At 46.8% G+C, this 18,156-nt stretch overlaps 1 protein-coding gene across 3 annotated transcripts in view; it reads right to left on the bottom strand.

The window, feature by feature from the left end:
* Positions 1–5,779: 5,779 nt before the first annotated feature.
* The window catches only part of LOC135921402 (RING finger protein 11-like), a 32,489-nt gene continuing 20,112 nt past the window's right edge, over positions 5,780–18,156 (bottom strand). For 2 of the 3 annotated variants that reach the window (XM_065455762.2, XM_065455764.2), the window contains exons 2-4: positions 17,073–17,227; positions 14,816–15,030; positions 5,780–8,961 (exon numbers count right to left, since the gene is read on the bottom strand). In XM_065455762.2, the coding sequence (XP_065311834.1) occupies positions 14,859–15,030; positions 17,073–17,227 (327 nt within the window). In that variant the 3' untranslated portion in view covers positions 5,780–8,961; positions 14,816–14,858. Of the gene's footprint in view, positions 8,962–14,799; positions 15,031–17,072; positions 17,228–18,156 lie in introns of all 3 variants that reach the window. The other variant, XR_010570533.2, reaches the window with a different exon arrangement.

Raw genomic sequence — 18,156 nt, 5'->3', positions numbered from 1 at the left:
GTCGGCATCTTCGGAAGCGCCGAAGCGAGCTGGAAACGGAAGTTTAAAGTCCCATCTGCGCTGCGGTTCAGATTAAGTGGTGAGGACTTTCCGCCTTGGGTGTCTGCTTGACAACATTTGAAATCACAATAGGTAGTGGCTGCCTTCGAAGGCGTGCAGCATGGTAAGCTACTGCTCGGTGCTGCAGTGCCGGACGTACGCAACGGAGCCCGGTGTCAGCCTTATTCACATATAGTCCCAGGACAAGAAGCTGCGTGAAGCTTGGTTCGTGAAACTTAGAACCAGCAAACAGCTATCGGCTACAACTCGAGTATGCAGCAAGCACAGACGCGAGGAATATTTCTGCTATAGCGCCGGGACTACGATGTTCGGTGAGTAGCAGAAAACACGCACCGAGACGTTCGCCCGCACTCGCTGCCCGGCTAATGTCACAACAGTTTGGCCCATGAACCTGTTGATGCTAGACACTTGCAAGTTTACTGGAATAGAAAGGGAGTGGTAAGAAGCGCATTAAACAAAAGCATGGCATATGGTCCTGTTTGTGTTATCAATTAACGCACTGGATTACGAAAAAGAAGCAGCGCGAAATCGCCTGCTGAGTGTATACAGTGCGACGCAACTTTAGAATTAATATTGAAACGTCCAAAAATTTAGAAGAAAAAAAATTGAATCGTCGCGACGGCATATCACAGTCGCTGCGGAGGCGGCGAAGTCCCTTGTTAAAACGAAATCGTTTTTGAACAGCTCTGATAACGTCCACGTAACAATGGTTGCTTGTGGAATGCTCACATTCTGCGACCTAAAGCTCACAGCATGGTGGGAAAACACTCCCAGTGAAAGCAAAACATTGTGCGTGGACATGCATGCATGCATGCATGCATGAGGGCAGTCAGTCACCGCGAACCCGTGCGATCACTGCATGCATTGAGGCTTAGTCCTGTTATGCACCATTTGGTTATACAGACCGCCCACTATAAGAAAATATTTCACATAGTTTGCGCTCAGCGATTGCCGACCTTTCACGCAAGCAGATTTGGGAGATTCCATCGCGGCGGCCGCGCACAGTGGCTTTCACTGTACGTATTCGGTAAAGAGATGGCGTCTGTAAATAAATCGGTGCTTTCAATTTGCCCAAGATTATTATTTCGACAGTAATAAAGTTCCCTCGTTTTGAGAGTACTTACTGAAATGTACAGGAGGGCTACCGTGTGGTGTTTTTATTAAGCGCCGTAAGCCAAACCTGTCGCGTGATCCCTCATACTACACGAGGGAGGCGCTTCCGACAGATGGCGACTCCGTAAGTTCTCGCCCCCAATAGATTTGTGACGGTATCAATCACTCTTTTCAGACTTCCGACAGTGTAGCGTACCCACACATAACAAGTAGGTTGGTGGCAAGAGGGCATACTTAGTGCATAACGTCAAATTACTCAACCTCGCCCCTTTTCAAACGACCCCTTTGTTATGTGAGCTGTCTTCGTCTCCACACTTGGGGATGGTTGCTACTTTTCGTTCTGGATGGCACTTGCAAGCCAACTATTGATGCATGGAGGGATAAATGGCAGGTGCTTCACTCTTTCAGGATGAGCCTCTCCAGCATTTCTGGCTTGTCAAATAAGCCCAAACTTGCCTTCTTAAAATTCCGTGCCAATAATGCTGCACCGGGCATACATTACTTGAATGCCACAAAGTTGCAGTATTAACGCGATAGCGTTAAGGGCCCCATGTCGCAGAGAATCTGGTATCGGCGTCAACGGTATTGTTCGTGAGAGAAAAATCATCTCGAACCACGCAGGCCCTCCGCGTGGGGCACAGGCGTTACTGAGCTGAATTTCACAAAGTAAGATGCCTCAGTGAATTTGCAAAGCATGACTTGCACAGAGCCTATGGACATGATAGTGTCGGACTGTAATTTGAATATACGAGAAAACACAGTTGTGTTACGCGAAACTCGAATGCAAATCCCTTTTCCAGCGTCCGTTTCAGGTAAGGTGCGGCTGTGCACAACTTCCGGGATCAGGCCACACAAGAGGTCGCGTTTCTACCACAAAGCTCACCTTCGCTGCCAGCGCTTCCCGGTAAACATTACGGCTACATCTGCTGCACTTGCCGGGAAGCGTGATAAGCTGTCAGTGATCTTCTGAATGCTATTGCATTCCGCTCTTAAAGCGGCCTTGAGCCACCCCTCTGGTTCGGTGAAATAACACAGCCCGCGGATAGCATACGCTGCTGTGATCACCCCAGCCAAGTTGTGTGGTCATACATGGTGCGTGGAGCTCACATACGCATTGCGAAGTCACCTTTCTCTCAAACGCGCTCTTTTCAACAGAAAGCCCTGTCCTCACTCTCTTCTGGACGTTTTATTTCGTCATTCCCTTATCCGGCTGCTATTCGCCAATAGCCGACATCAAGCTGCAGTCGACTACATAGCGCAGATACCGCGGCCGCCGCGGGGTGCCGCCACGAGTCCACTGGTTAAGCGCATTGCGGCTCGCCAAGGACAACCGCGTTTGGCTTACGTTTAGCGCGTCGCAGGCACCAAAGGCGGAAGTCGTGGCGTATACGTTAACATCCGAAATGATAATTGAAATGCGCACCAAGGTGACATTTAGAAGGCGGAGCGTTGTGGGCATGCGCCACTGCGCCGTGGCCTTTGCAGTGCGGCATTGAAGGAGGAATGGGAGCACAGCTGAGGCCATGTCTACTCCCTGTTGGTCCCTGCGTGCGATTCGCCCGCTACGCGCTGACGCGTGTCCTTCAGTACCTTTAATGAAATAATTACCTTTAATAAATTAATAATTAGTAATAATTATACATTAATAATAAATGTTATAAATATAACAAATATAAATATAACATAATAATATATATTAAAATTATTTTCATTAACAATAATTAATAATCATTACCGTTAATAAAATTTCGGTTTCGTTTCAATTGTACCGTGAAATCATGATGTGGAATGTTGTCACGTGGAAGCAGGGCATTGCGACTGGTCGCTCGGTTGTGCGCTATGCTATGCTGCCACATCGACACTCACAACGAATACGAGGCGACTAAGCATTGAGGCGAGCGAGCGAGCAAGACGGAGCTACTGCTAAAACGACACGACGTCTTTCTCTGACGTGACCAAGAACTGTCATTGCGTCCCGACACAGCATCCTCCTGGGAAACGAAGGTATGAAAGGAAAGGAAAAAAAAAATATGGCATCCACCCGTATGAAGCACGAAGCTACAAACTCATGGGTTTCTCATAAATAAAGCTTCGTAGTTGAAGAAAAACTTGCCAAGATCGGGTCATGAACTTTCTCCCACCTTGCGGAACACCGCAGAACTGATTTGCCAAACCTAAACTGGCTGTACAGCGCTCCGTGGTTTGTTTCTATTTTTTTCTGTGACCTTCATCTAACGAAGAAAAAAAATAACCTTCACAAACATGCTACAAATGCTGCCTCATTTAGCGGGTATTAAAATACTTTAATGGATAGAAATGAGGATAGGTGTTTTTGTGTTGGGGCCTCGGTGCTTGGAACATATATGTGCTGAAATTAGTAATCTGCTCTCATGTGGTCTTGCGCGTGATGACATTTAAGTACTTTCTGCTATTATACTTGTAGTTGAAGCCTATGCCTAGATGCATTTTCTTTTAGTCTCGGTATGTTACTGTACAGAAGAAGTAATTTAATGACTGGAAAATGTAGAGGTCGGCCGGAAAATGGGGCATCTGGCCTGCTACTCTATGTAAGGGAAGGGAAGAAAAAGGGGCACAATGGGGGATGATAATGGGAGGAACGAGGTGAAGGACACATTGCATAACTGGTATCACAAGCGTGAGTCCAGGCCCGTGTCGCCTCAGAAACGTGAAAGAGCACGCACTGTCGCTATCGTCTGCCAACTCTGTGGCCATGCGCCTAGCAAGAGGTCCTCCGATAGTAGTCTATGGTCTTGCAACGCTGCACGCGCGCGCGCACACACACACACACACACACACACACACACACATATATATATCTATATATATATATATATATATATATATATATATATATACTTGAGAACCAGCACGGTTCCAGTTGAAGACCACTGGGACCAGTTGAAACGAGCAACAGACCACTAGCTTTTTAACTGGGACCACATCAGTCCAGTTCACACCACTTGAAAACCAGCACAGTTCCTGTTGAAGACCAATAGCCTTCTATTGGGACCAGTTGAAACCAGCAACATACCACTAGCTTTTCAACTGGGACCACAACAGACCAGTTCACACCATTTGAAAACCATTAGTACCACTTGAAAACCAGTAGCAATATTTTCACCTGGGCCAACACGTGTTGAACTGCGCGCGCGTGCACACACACACACACACCTGTGCACGCAACTTTCACTTTTTTTTGACATCCTGTCCCTAATGAACGCGGGGGTTGTTCGCGAGTTAGATACACGGCAAATGCTGCGAGGTGGGCGTGAACCGGTCTACCCATGCAGCGAGTGTACAAGGAATGTGCTTCGGGAAAAAGAACAACTCGTTCCAAGGAAACACGAGTTGAGCCATGCGTCCGAGGCCACGTACTATACCGCGACTGTCATTAGCTCAGACACGAGCTCCGACAAATGGGACGCAAATTCGGATATCATACCTTTATTACGCGCAACACTTCCCGACCGCATATCGTAGCGCTGTTACGAATTGGAACGGATATTAGTAGCCCCCCTCCCACCACCCCCCGAGCGCGTAAACATCCTACAATCGCGATATGCGACACTGACAAGGGCGACATTGCTTTTCCAATAACTGGCTTCGTGAACACCAGTTGCACATTTTATAGGAAAACGTGCAACAACAGCAAAGCGTACTCCCTCCTACATCATGTTTTCGTAGCAACAGGCAAAATGCAGAGCAAAAATAATCCCACCTTGAAAAGGTGCGGCCGTCCCAGCGAAAGTTCTGCGAGCACATCACCGATGCAATCCTCAAACACTTGTTTGCTCACCGAAAGCTGCCTTGCCGGATCGCCATCGTCCGCCAACATTCGCGTTATAGTGTCGTAAGGCTTCACGGAACAGTCATGAGCGTATCGAGTACAATGGGAAATGCGGCAAGACTCCGAACATTTCATTCTTACCGCAACATTACCGATCGATTCGCGCTCAGTTAAGAGCCGACCACGCTATGCCGCGGACATCGTGGTTTCGAAATGAGTCTCGTTTCGCTAGTTTCAGCTCCCCCCATGGTTTCGGTTTCACAAAGCATTCGCCACCAGACGTCAGTTTCGTATGAAGAAATTACTCCGCGGCGTTTCGAATGGGTTCCTCGCATCACCCATCCATACTACGGTCCGTACATCGTCTCCCACGATTGGTTTTCAACACGAGGCCAACGAGGCCGTGGGGGTGCCAGGAATGCGTTTACATTTAAATTTAAGACACGAAACCAATGTTGGAATAAAGCAGCCGCAAGTCGAGTTGGTAGCGTATTCGTTGGCTCTGATGAACTCCTGCGGCTGCTGTCGGCGCACTGCTGCGATGGATAGGGCCGGGTCCCCGACGAAGTGCCTGGAAAACTTGCGGTTGCGTCAGATGGGGGAATCCCCCATTGGCTCTCTCCTAACACAGGGTCGAGTTCGTTACGACCGTGTTATAGTGTCGTGTCCTGCGCCAATATGCCGCCGACGTCTCACGCAGGGCAAAGGCGCTCACATTCAAAATCACTTTGACTGAAATGAAATACTTAGCAACGCAGTGCTGTAGGAGTCGCCAAAAGATTTGAGTGACAACACGTGTCAAGCATATTTCTTTTATTTACACGTCCCAAGGAGGAATGAAAACCGCACATGAAAGCTCCATCACTGCTAATGACTAGGCCAAGATATTTTACTTTGCGCGATGAAAGGCTCTCTGCCGTTTTTGTTTTCTTTTTTTCTTTCCCAACACACCCGACAACTTAACACGGAAAGGAGCATCCTAATGTTTTACAAGCTCAAAACAAGGTATGCGCAAAACGAAACAGTGGGCCTTCCACGCTTTCAAAACTAGCACAAGTGTCCATTCCAGTGTGGCAAGCATACTGACTGACCACTGAAACCTTTTTCGCAACTCCAGCGATCAACCAAATTTTTAACACAAAGCTATTATGTTGACTTCCCCTAAGCAAGGGTTCATACAAAAAAAAGCTAATGGAACGCTGTCTGTAAAACAACCTGCAGACAAACAAGAAGTGGTGAATGAAAGAGTTTGTCTACCAGTAAGTACGGATGCGATTCCTACACCATGTCGGGGGATAAAAAAAAAAGTAAGAAAGTGAAGTGTGCGTCTATGATAAACAACTTTGTCTGCAAAACAAACAAAACAATATTGGGGGTGACAAGAAAACAAAATACCAGGAATACTTGGTGCAACAGCCATTGTTCGCTACCGAACTTCCATAGCGAGGTGGCGTTGCACAAAAGGACTCAAAACCACTGTCCCGTCATTAGAGGCCACATCCTCATAGGCAGGCCTGAAATAAACCGTTCTAGGTGATAAAATACAGAGGGCTCCTTATATAAGAGACGTCTATTTCTTTTATAGATGTTCAAGCTGCCTCAACCTACAGCCAACGCCCATTTAAAAGGAAGCTAAAATGGCTGGCTATCTGTGACCGTGTTGTAATTGTAGTGCGGCGAAAACCCTGGTAAGCTCAAGTTTCAAAAGCTATACAAATGTGCAAACAACTGCTACTCTGAAGCAATGTGCTGTTATACATACAGTCAGACTCGGGTACTAGGCAGATTCATTCCAAGCAGATTAATGGCCAGCGCTGCAATCTGGCCTTCGCACTCAGCAAACCTCAACTCCTCGCAATTTTTTAATCAAGCCTGGAGCGTAACGCGAGATACTAGCCTTGAATGTGGTATCGCAGAATAGCAACTGCAAATTTGCAGTACATTGTGCGAATGGCTTACACTCACTCTGTGTTCGAATCTATCAAACGTATACGAAACTTTACATTTGACCTTACTTCAAAGAAAGAAAAAAGAAAGATATAGAACTTTTGTTTGCTCGTGCCCAGATATTTAGTTAGATTTTAATTATCAGTGAGGGGGAACTTTCACGCATCATACGATTGGGAAGTAGAGGTGTTTATGAAAATAAAAAAAAAGTTGATTTTGAAATGGACTGGTGCAAGTGTGTTCTGTAGCCCCCATCCCCTATTGCACTTTAAATATTGTTTCATTACCCATTTCTCTATTATACTCGCCAATCAAAGAAACATTCCAAGCAACCAGCTTAACTAGCGTTGTTTGTGCAAAAGACAAAGCAGCTACTCCACTCTGCAATGGCCTGCACTGTTGTCAACAAGGCTTGCTTACAGTCTTGGAGGACCTCAGCACATGCTAATGTTTGCAGAGGCCACTTCACAGTTTAGCTGGCTGGCTGGGACCGCTTGTTGAGGCAGTGGATTTCCATTTCTAAGATAACCTAGCGCAAAAATGCTTTGCTAAACATAGGCTGCAATATGCATTACAAGGTTTGGACACAAGCAAGCATGAGGTGTAAGCAACTCCTCGTAACATTTCATACTAAATATTCAAGGACCTGTATAGTCCATTAGAGTTCAAGCATGCCTAATAATTTCCCTGCCCATCTGCAGCTTGGTACACGAGAAATTGGTGCTTCCATTTTTGCAAGCCAAGTTTACACATACAAGTTTGACGCCACACTACTCTACCCAGCTTACTGTTGAGCCCAGTGTGGCATTGACTCTTACATCATAACAAATAAGACAATAGTTGGTGGCAAGTACCATCATCGCACTGAATTATGCAACATGACTTTGGGCTTCATACTGTCACTAACACCGTGGAAGCTTTCTTCCGTTTGCTTCAACATAAACACACCACTACTAACGTTCAACAAAACATTGTTCATAACCTTTGCTCTGTCCTCGCAATAGCAATCGGCAAGATAGATTTCACAGCATGATTGAGACCTTCAATAAAGGGAATCGGTGAGAGGACAGCCGAGACATAGCACAGTTAAGGACCTTGTTTTAAGAATAGGAGGAACCGCGTGTCGGCTATAAAAAGCTGCTTTTGTTAACATGCTCAAAGTGGGCAAATACGACTGACGAATAGCAAACGCATGGCAAAGTACAAAGTCAGCACCACATTCTTTCTTCCAGACTTGATCAAAAAAAAAAGCAATACCCACGTCTTACGACGCAGGCGCAGACACTAACTTATCACAAGTGGATGAAAACTAAGCTCACTAAAAGGACTATCAATCCAGACACTGGAGTGTTTGCTCACACTATCACCACTGCTCTCCGCAGTGTGTTAGCTTCCTCAGCGGACAACCGAACAGAGGAACAACGAAAAGAAACAAGACCAAATTATAACAATTATGAAAAAAAAAAATATTTCAAATGACACTCCAATACAAGGTCATGTCAATGCAAAGCCCACTAAGCCGACACACTCTGGAGGTGCGTCATGCACCAGGAAAGGTAAGGGGAGAGAGCCTTCCATTAACCTTAGAGCATCACAACTAAGCACTGCTAATACACTCTCTATTTACATATCCACACACAGGCTCAGGGAAAAAGCCTAGAAAGCCAGCACTGAGAAGTCCTCAAGCAGAAGCTTGCACCGGTGCGCTTTTCTGGCTAGACAATTTTTAATGACGGCAGGAGGCACCAAGCCCCTAGGGTTGGCGTCGACGAGCCTGCGTCATTCCACGTCTCGCGACGTTGGAAATGCTCTCTGTCTCCTTTTGGTGCGCTGGTGAAACCATGGCTGGCAGAAGCAGCTGACGGAGTCTGAGGAACTTCAGTCTTGCTCTCTGCGCACAACAGAGGCGAGGAGTTCCTGCGCATCTGCGCTCGCAAATTTTGCTCACTTAGTACAGCCGCGGCACACCCTGCGGCAGCAGACAGTTCAGAGAGGATGCCAGGCGGCTAAACATGTCCCACGTCAACACAGGCCTGGCAGGGAGAAAAGGAAGAAGCAGGCAGATAGGTCAGTACGTAAAACCTCTTGTGCACTACACATCTGAAAACAAGAGAAATCATATGCAACATGCACAAAGTTCTCTTTGCAATGCCTTAGCTACCGACCACGTCATGTCGACTATGCTAATTGTTGTTGGGACACCAAATACATAGTTTCCGAAATCTGTGCTCTAGGAAACTCTTGTTGTCCAGGGAACTGTGTTGGTGTCTGCAAGAGCTGCAAGTGTGGCGGCTCAGCCAGCATAATGATGGCACTACGTAGAATTAGCGAGTGGGAATGCTCAAGTCGTACGACAGTCACATGCACGGCAAATGTTGCGTCAAGCACAAGTTTACCAGCAGGTTTGGGTAGGGGGCAGGGGGGAACCTTCCTTGGAGGTAGCGCACGGGAATCGCAAGAGATATCAGTGCCACCGAGCGTGTCACGTGAGAACCTGCCAACATCGCCCGAGCCTTTCTGGTTGTCAGCGTGAGGTACATACGTCTCTGCCGCTGCTCCTCTTTTCCCACATGTGGTTAGCCAACCTTATTTCTGCCACCCGTACCCCAGCTGTTAAGTCGGAAACCCCTCATCGTGTAGCATATTCTCTTCCAGGAAAACCCCCTGTGATGTAAAGTACAGCCAGCTGGCCTATTCGAAGTGTTAGTTGCAAGCCTAATAGATGCCTTCAGAGTGTACACATGGCTGCCGAACAGGCACAGACAATGCAAACACCAACCACTAACTAAAGTGGCACACCCGTAACAGGAATGAAAATGCAAAGCTGCACTTGTGTAGCTGCAGTGTAGGGAATGCCATAGGGGCTGAGCTTCTGCAGAGCTTCAACACGTGTGCTACTGCTCCAAGAAGCCAGGCAGAGATGGACGGGGCTTTCCGTTTTGCTTTCTCGCAGAGGAGAACGAATCTGCATAGCTTGCTATTTGCAATGGTTTCACTTTTACCACAGCACGGCAGAGCAAATCAAATATTTCAAGTACAACACCAAATGGTGCATTCTATGTCTTATTTAGTGTAAGCACTACAGTCAAGTAAGATGTCTGTTTTCTGTTCCCCAGCTTAGAAAAATACAAATTAGTGTGTGGTAATATTTCCAGGAGCACTGTCATGCATGTGCTTTTGCTGCACAGCTTTGCCTTGGTTGCCACAGAAAGTCATCCGCTCGTATACATACACACGCTTTGCGAAAGTGAACAGCAAGCTGTCAACCACGAACAGGTGTACGAGCATGTGTCCATGACTGACAGTTTGGCATTGCACTCTCACTAGAGGATGTGCAGTATGTTGTATGCTCTTTTTGTTGTCATTTTTCTTTTCTAACAGAGAAAAGTTTTAGTTGACGGTCAGCTATTGTGCTGTCCTTTTTTTCAAAACTTCCGCTGTTGCCTACCGTATTTATTCAAACATGAGGCGAGGTTTCTTCCCAAAATCCTTAGCCTCGAAGTCTGACCCTACCTTATATGCGAGGCTGACAGATTCAATTACTGTTTCAATATGGTTGCAGCAGTGCCACATTTTCAGCTATCCAGACTGTGGACAAGCAGTGCAAATTGTAGAAAGTAACAAAGCTTGGCAGGTCAGGCACTACTGCATTTTTGCACCTATAACCAGCATTGATAATTTGAAAAATGGAACAGTAGAGGCAGGGTATGGGTTATGTGATCGAACCCACTTAAAACAATATTAAGAGCTACAAAAATTTCATAGTTATAAGCGATAATTTTTATAACCGGGTTGCATGAAAAAAAACAAAATCGGGGGATGGCAGAGATGATGCGAGAAAACTACCATAAAAACCTGCATCTAATACGAACCCGCATATACTAGTACGCGGTGAAATTTTTTGGGACACGAAATGGAACAAAAGTTTTATCCACGTATAATACGAGTTAAGAAAACTTGAGGAAAACATTTATTTCAATTGTACTCCACACTTCAATCGCTGTCTTCATCAGCTGCGCTCTCTTCGGATAGTTCCTTGTCGGACATATCTTCCCAGGGGTACTGATCCTCTGTGCCGTGGAGCGCATTCGAGATGTCGCACTTCTTGAATGCGCAACACACAAGGTCCTCTGGTATGCTGGCCCATGCGTCCACAATCCACTTGTATAGCGTGGCTAGCGAAGCCCGCTTCAGCTGCCCGGCCGGCGTCACTGCAGGCTCACGTGAGTGAATCCAATCTGCGTAACACCGCTTGACCGCGTCCTTGAACGACTTGTTCACGCAAACATCTAAAGGCTGCAACTGAGACGACATCCCACACGGAATAACGATGAGTTCAGTGCCGGATTCACACAACAGCCTCTTCAGTGAGTCGGCCAAAAGGCAACAGAATGCGTCCAGCATGAGGATGGATGGGAACGACAACAGTGCACCGGGCCACCTACACCAGACGGACTTTATCCAGTCGAGCACAAGATTCTCGTTCACTCAGCCTTTCTCATGGCATCTCACGACCACATTTTTTGGCAGCTGCTCACCTTTAGGCACCGTCTTGCACTTGAAGACGACATAGGGCGGGAGCTTGCGTCCGTTTGCCATGCACGACAACATGATGGTAACCCACGCTTTCTCGTTGCCATTGGACCGGACATAAACTTGTTTAAAGCCCTTTTCGTGCACGGTGAGAGGCGATGGCATGTCCAGATAAACCAGTGTTTGGTCAGCATTGCCGATTTGCCCTAGATGGAAGTTCTTGGACTTGCGCAGCGAAATAATGTTCGAACAATTAGAGCAGCTTTTGCGAAATCGAAGTTCGGCGGCGTAAGGAAAATCCAGCTCGGCACATGTAGCGATAAATCCAGTGCTTACTCGCTTTGAAGGCGGAGCTCGGTAGCCCCTTTTCTTTTGCAAGCTCCTTAGTTTTTGCCTGCATAAGCTCTACACTCACAGCTAGATGCGTGGCTCGCTTTTGACATACGAACTCCATCAGGGTGAGTTCAATATCCGGAAATGTCCCCCTCTCCGGGTCGCTAAAGCTTCCTCGCGCTCCGCTGCACGCGAAAAGGGCTTCTTTCTGTCAACGACACCCGTGAACGCCTCCCTCGTTGACGCCAAACCGCCTCCCGGCCGCACTACTGCCGATGTCCTCTGTGGCTTAAATAACCTTTCTCTTGAAGGCAGCCGAGTACTGTTTTCGTGGTCCGGACATCTTGGTCCTTCAATGCGGAATAAAAAAGATGCACTTCGCGAAGTGTGGTTTGCACGTGTGCTGCCAAGGTGTGCACTCAACAAGAAACGAGGCTGTAGTCACGCAGCAAGAACGAAATCAAGCCGTAGCCAGACACCAATAACGAAGCCAAGCCGTAGCCATGCAGCAATAATGAAGTCAAGCCATAGCCACACAGCAATAACGAAGTCAAGCCACAGCCACGCAGCAATAACGAAACCAAAACTTCTAGCCCAAATTTCTGACAAATTTTTGTTCGGATCCGCACACAGTACGAGGCAATAATTTGGGAAGCTAATAATAGTAAAAAAAAAAAAACTCGTATTATATGCGTGTTTTTATGGTATAATGGCGGGGAGGGCAGTGCCCCTCCCCACCACCTTCCACCATCCGGTTGCTGATAGTGTTCACTCGTAACTGCTTCCTGGGCGCTCCGATCGCGTGTAACAAGCCGCGGCTGTCAGTGTTGAAGAATAGACGGGTCCCGGGTGACAAGCAATATCCGAGCACTGCCGAGGCATTGCTTTGGTGGCCCCAAAAGGGGGGTTTTAAAAATTATGAGAAGGCTGCCGCGGCAGCCTGTCAGCTTGAGAAATCCAGAAGAAACGCTGAGGCGAGATTGCCACGTGCATCTCATCACATACTTCTCACTGGCTTGCAGGAGAAAACCCTATTTCTGTCAGCCTTGCATGCTTTAAGCGAAGCTTGCCGACATCCTTCTCCAAGGCATCCAGGTGCTCCACGTAATGAAGCAGAAGGTTCCTCATGAAAACTAAGCCCCAGAGGGATTGAATCATCTGCCAGGCCTCCTGTGAGGACAATGCTGAGGCTACCGCTTCATTGCCGACGTCCTCGCTGTCACTATTTGATGCAAGCATGTTCGCGACAATCGCCTTATTCGATAGAAGCACCTAGTTTAAAAATCTATAGCCGTGCACTTTCTTTTCACCAGCAACATTGTGCATTGCCGATGATCAGCGGGTGGATCAGCCATCTTCCGTTTCGGCGACGAGTCACACGAGGCTGAGAAGCCGCGTGGCCAGGAACGATTTCTATGTAACCAGCAAAGATGAACGCGAGCAATTAACCTGTTTGCAGAACTGCGCTGAATAAGGAGCCAGTGAACAATATATGAGCAATCTGGTAGTTGGCGTGGTCCATTCATGATTCGGAGGGTGGGGCGGCATAGAGCTATGGGTGCAGCCCATTTGTGTTCGGATGGATAAGAGGGCAACGGGAAAGAGGTGCACGGAGATGGCTGGAAAATGAGCCCGCAGTGGCTGTAGAGGCCCCTCGTGCAGCAGCTTGAAATTCTCATTTTCTTTTTTTCTTTTCAAGGATTTCGCATTTTACTACCTTTCAGCTCGGACACCCAGCAGGCAGACTTCGTCGTTATAACCGATAATCCGGAATCGGAGCATTGTGGCTTATTTAGCGGCTTATTTCACCATAGAAAACATATAAAAGTTGACAGTGCAGTAGCTTCTCATTGTTATAAGCAACAGATTGTTAAAACTGATATTGCTATAAGTGGGTTCGACTGTATGTGAATTTCACCTTGAGGTGTAACCTTCATGGCAACGCGAATTTCATATATAGCCTGCTCTGATTATTCCAAGGGCTTCCAATTGCTCAGTATTTCGGGCAATCCCCATCGAGTCTGAATAATCAATCAGCTACTCTATGTCACCTTATGCAGTTGAACCTCAATATAGCGAAGTCAGTAAAATCAGCAATTTTGTTTTGTTACATTGAAGATTAGTTAAATTCCATGAAAAGCACCAGCAGCAGTGAGCAGACACTGTCTGTTTTCACTTCAAGTCTCCAAAACTCAAGATTCTGACTCCAGTACTAAACACGCGGGAAGACAGCACACATGATGTCATGCCATCTCGGCACGCCTACTCTTTGCACACACGCCACATGTCAAGAACAGGGCGCCTGGGCTGCTGTGTGTGCTCAGCCATGTGAATCCATGAACGCGCTAGAAAAGGAGACGCATGGCAGACTACCACCCCTCCACTCGCGTTACTGTGAGCTCGCTTCCTGCGCATATGGATGGCTTGTGAAAATTGCAGCCATTCGTTATCGCGAACTGAATTTTGGAATTTCGCAAGTGGCCAAAATGAATTTGACCCCAACCTCTACTTGATTGGATTTATACAGTACAGTTTGGATTAAACAAAACTGCTGCGCGCCACAACTGTGGAAAGATGAATTATTGATATATTCAACTATTTCACAATCCCCTTCAAGTTCAATATATCCAGGATTGACTTAAAATAATATCCTTTTTTTCCCCACTCTTGCACTGCACCATCTTTCAACAGCATAAAAACATTCTTGCAAACTAAATTAACTTTTCCTAAAGTTAATGCAACAGCCATAAAATTGTAAAAAGAGCCCATATTCGTAAATTTTGCGAAAAATTGGGGAGAGTTGGCAGGTATGTACTAGGTGCCCAGTTATTAACATTTCTACTTCAGCATGCCTTGGTCCATTTTCCTCTCATGTCATGCAGTTGCCTGACAAGAAGGGCCACCCACGAGGACGTTCTCTCCCGAAACGCTTCACGGTTAGCGCCCCAGCAATAAATGTTTTCCTACAACTAAATGACCTGCAATGCCACTGCCGCAAAGCTCACCTATCACTGGACTCACCAACGAGTGCGCGCGCGCGCAACGTGTCGCGAAGGGGGGCCCCTCAGTTGGTCTGGTAGGTGGTCAACAGTGCCGCATCCACCGGTTCCATGCATGAGGGACAAGTGAAGGAGCGCATCAGCCAGTCGTCAATGCAGTCCGTGTGGTAGATGTGCATGCACGGCAGGAACCGGACTGCATCACCCATTGCAAACTCTCCCATGCATATCACGCACCTGCAGAGGGGGGGGGGGAAACGGAGCATGTCACATCTCACTGGCAGTTCTTTGACTGGAATAAATGGCAAGTGCATTTTTTGCAATGACTACAGACAGTGAACCTAACCTTAAGAGCCAATGGGTAGCTCCAGCAATTAGACGAAGACTATAAAGGTAAAGTGTAATACCCTCGCAAGAGAATTCATGACTAGCATCCAGCCTCTCGAATTTGTGCAACAGTCGGTAAATTCACTTATGCTATTTAGTCAAAAAGAAACTCGTACAATAAAAACCAAGTTTACATAACATTATAAAAATATTCTAGCACCTGTGGCAGGCAACACCAAGTTATTGGAAAGCGTAGAATCATTGCGTTTATATATTGGCAGTACTAACTTATGAGGCAAAACATTGTAAGGTCATAAAGAAGCCTGAGAAGAAAGGCCACACCACACAAAGAGCGATAGGGGAAAATGATAAGCTGTAACAATAAGAAGCAGGAAGGCAGCAGTGTGGTTTAGAGAGCAAGCAGGGGTAGCTGGCATTTTAGTTCAGAATAAAGAGGAAGACATTGAGTTGGCCAGGTCATTTAATATATAGAGCACATTACTGCTGGTCTATTTATACGAATACGACAGCATGGATGCCAAGGAAAAGGAAATACAGTCAAGGATAGCAGTGATCTAGGCGATGTGATGAAATGAGAAAATCTGCAGTTGCAGGATGGAGTTGGTTCATACAATAGAGGGAAAATTAGAGATTGTTGGGAGAGGCCTTTGTTCTGATCCTGATGACGACGACAATGATAGACAGTGAGGAGCTAAAATAGCAGCAGCGAGTGCCCTCCCGTAGGAACATGCCTGTTGTTCAAGAACTGCCTGGACACGATTGGCAACAGGTCATAAAATACTGTTTCTCAGCTGTTATCTCCTGACACACGGAGGGAGCTCAGCGGGACGCCCCGTTGGCTGAGTTTTGAAGAGATTTGGGCCGTTGCTTACGCTCAGAGTGCGAATGCGAAAGACGGTGCCTGGGTAGACCACATCTGGACACAGGAAGGTGCATAGCATGTGTGTTCCTCTTTGCCGCCACCGGCCCCTTTATTCGCCACCGGCCAAGGGCTACTTCGGTTTGTCTGGGTCCCTGCCTCGGCAGGCATACACACCCTTCTGTCGTTTCGATGTCCCGAGGCAGCACCTTCCGATTGTGCCCTTGTCTGTTTGTTTCCTTTTCTAATTTGTTTGCTGTGGGGTGTGCGATGGCAGGCGTTGGTTGGTATTCATTCATTCATTCATTCATAGCACCCTCAGGGCTTACACGAAGCATTACAGAGGTAGAAGGACAGGTGGCCTCTCTAGACTTCTTGTTCTCTGTTCTTTCTTTTTCACTGTTGCAGTGCGCCGTTAGTAGCCACCAGTTACCTTATGAGGTACTTTGGTGCCTGGCAAACCTACCAGCAGGCATATACACAGTAAGAGCACATCCACACCAGCAATTGACAGAGGTTGCATGACCGATAGCGACTGTCGACTTTGGCAACCAGTGTTTACAGCAGCAAGCACGACCTGCTCGTTACTGTTGAATGTGGACACACAAGCAAAGCAGTTTACTATCATCACCACCACCATGCCAGCCACTTCAATAAAAAAAAAAACAGCTACATATGAGCACATGAGCTCTGGAACAACCAGCTTAGCTTGCAGCTTTGTGAAGACTGGAAGATACTCAGACCTCAATAAGTATCCGTCCCGCTAACAAGTAGTCCTTCGTTCCATTCTCTCAGTTATGCAGCAGTTACCGCCCCGAAATGTCTAGTAACTGGTGATGTTGGTGTCTGCTCACACCACACTTGCACTGCCCATCGCCAGATAAAATAGTAACTCAGGGTATTCTGGTGCCCCACTCTTGTGCCGCTGATTGGTCCAGCAGCTTCGCTACTTACCCAAAATGGTCAAGCTTCCACAAAAGCAACCATTTGTGTTCGTTGCAACTTGCCAGTGACCCAAGATGCAATGGCACTGTGCTCCCCCCCCCCAAGGCACCTTGCCCTTTGCACTCACTCTCTGTTCTTCTTGCTGCCATCATAGAGGCCCGTCGGAAGGTGCTGGATGAGGCCCATGCGCTGGGCGATCACCACCTGCTCTTCCTCGGTCAGCTGGCAGGCTGGACGGCTCACGTTGGGCGAAGGGTAGTACACCGGCATGGACACCGTCTCCTACGAGGAGAGAAACAGGAGAAATGACGGTGTAGTGATTGTGACAGTTCTGCGGCACCTATGGGGCCATAAAACTCATCACGCTTGTTGCTACAACAAAATGCAGCTACAACAAAGCACAATGAAGTAGTCATTATTCGACAAGCAGAGACAGCATCAATATCAATATACATCAATGTACAGCATGGAAACAGCATAGAAACAACATACAAGTCTTGCTAACCCCAACACTTCTAAAGAAGAAATTATAATTCTGGGGTTTTACGCGCCAGAGCCAAGATCTAATTATGAAGCATGCAATGGTGGATTCTCCGGATTAATTTTGACCACCAGAAGTTCTTTAATGTGCACCCAATGCACGCTACATGGGCATTTTTGCATTTCACCTGCATCGAAATGCAGCCGTCGCAGCCGGGATTTGATCCTGCGACCTCGTGCTTAGCAGTGCAATGCCAAACCCACTAAGCAACTACGGCATTGCCCAACGCTTCTAGATTTTCTTTACATAATCGTGTACTCCCAAACTTATGCAGCAACTAGATTTTCTTTACATAATCGTGTACTCCCAAACTTATGCAGCAACTACAGCAAAGAAACTGCTAGTATTGCTGCTGTGAAAATCTGAAAAAGCTTACCGGCTCATGCAAAATCTTGATGGTGTGTAGTATTAATTGGCGCATGGGTCAGATATGGCCACAGTGCACCTCATGTAAAATCTTCACCAATGTTATCATCGTAGCAGCCACTTGGAACTTAACTTTGTAAACTGTGCTTCTACTCTGATGTATTCTTTCTTGCCTATATCCTGTGATTACTAATCACATACAATTTTTTTATATGTGTTCTGCCAAGTTTTACTGATTCAACATTGTATAACTTGGATAAAGATTTTTTGTGGATTCCTAATTGCCAGTGATGCCTTTTCATTA

This window comes from Dermacentor albipictus, chromosome 9 (genome assembly GCF_038994185.2).
Source record: "Dermacentor albipictus isolate Rhodes 1998 colony chromosome 9, USDA_Dalb.pri_finalv2, whole genome shotgun sequence".
NCBI classification, from domain to species: Eukaryota; Metazoa; Arthropoda; class Arachnida; order Ixodida; family Ixodidae; genus Dermacentor; species Dermacentor albipictus.
Note: the sequence above shows the minus strand (reverse complement) of the source record. Positions and strands in the feature narration are given on the sequence as shown.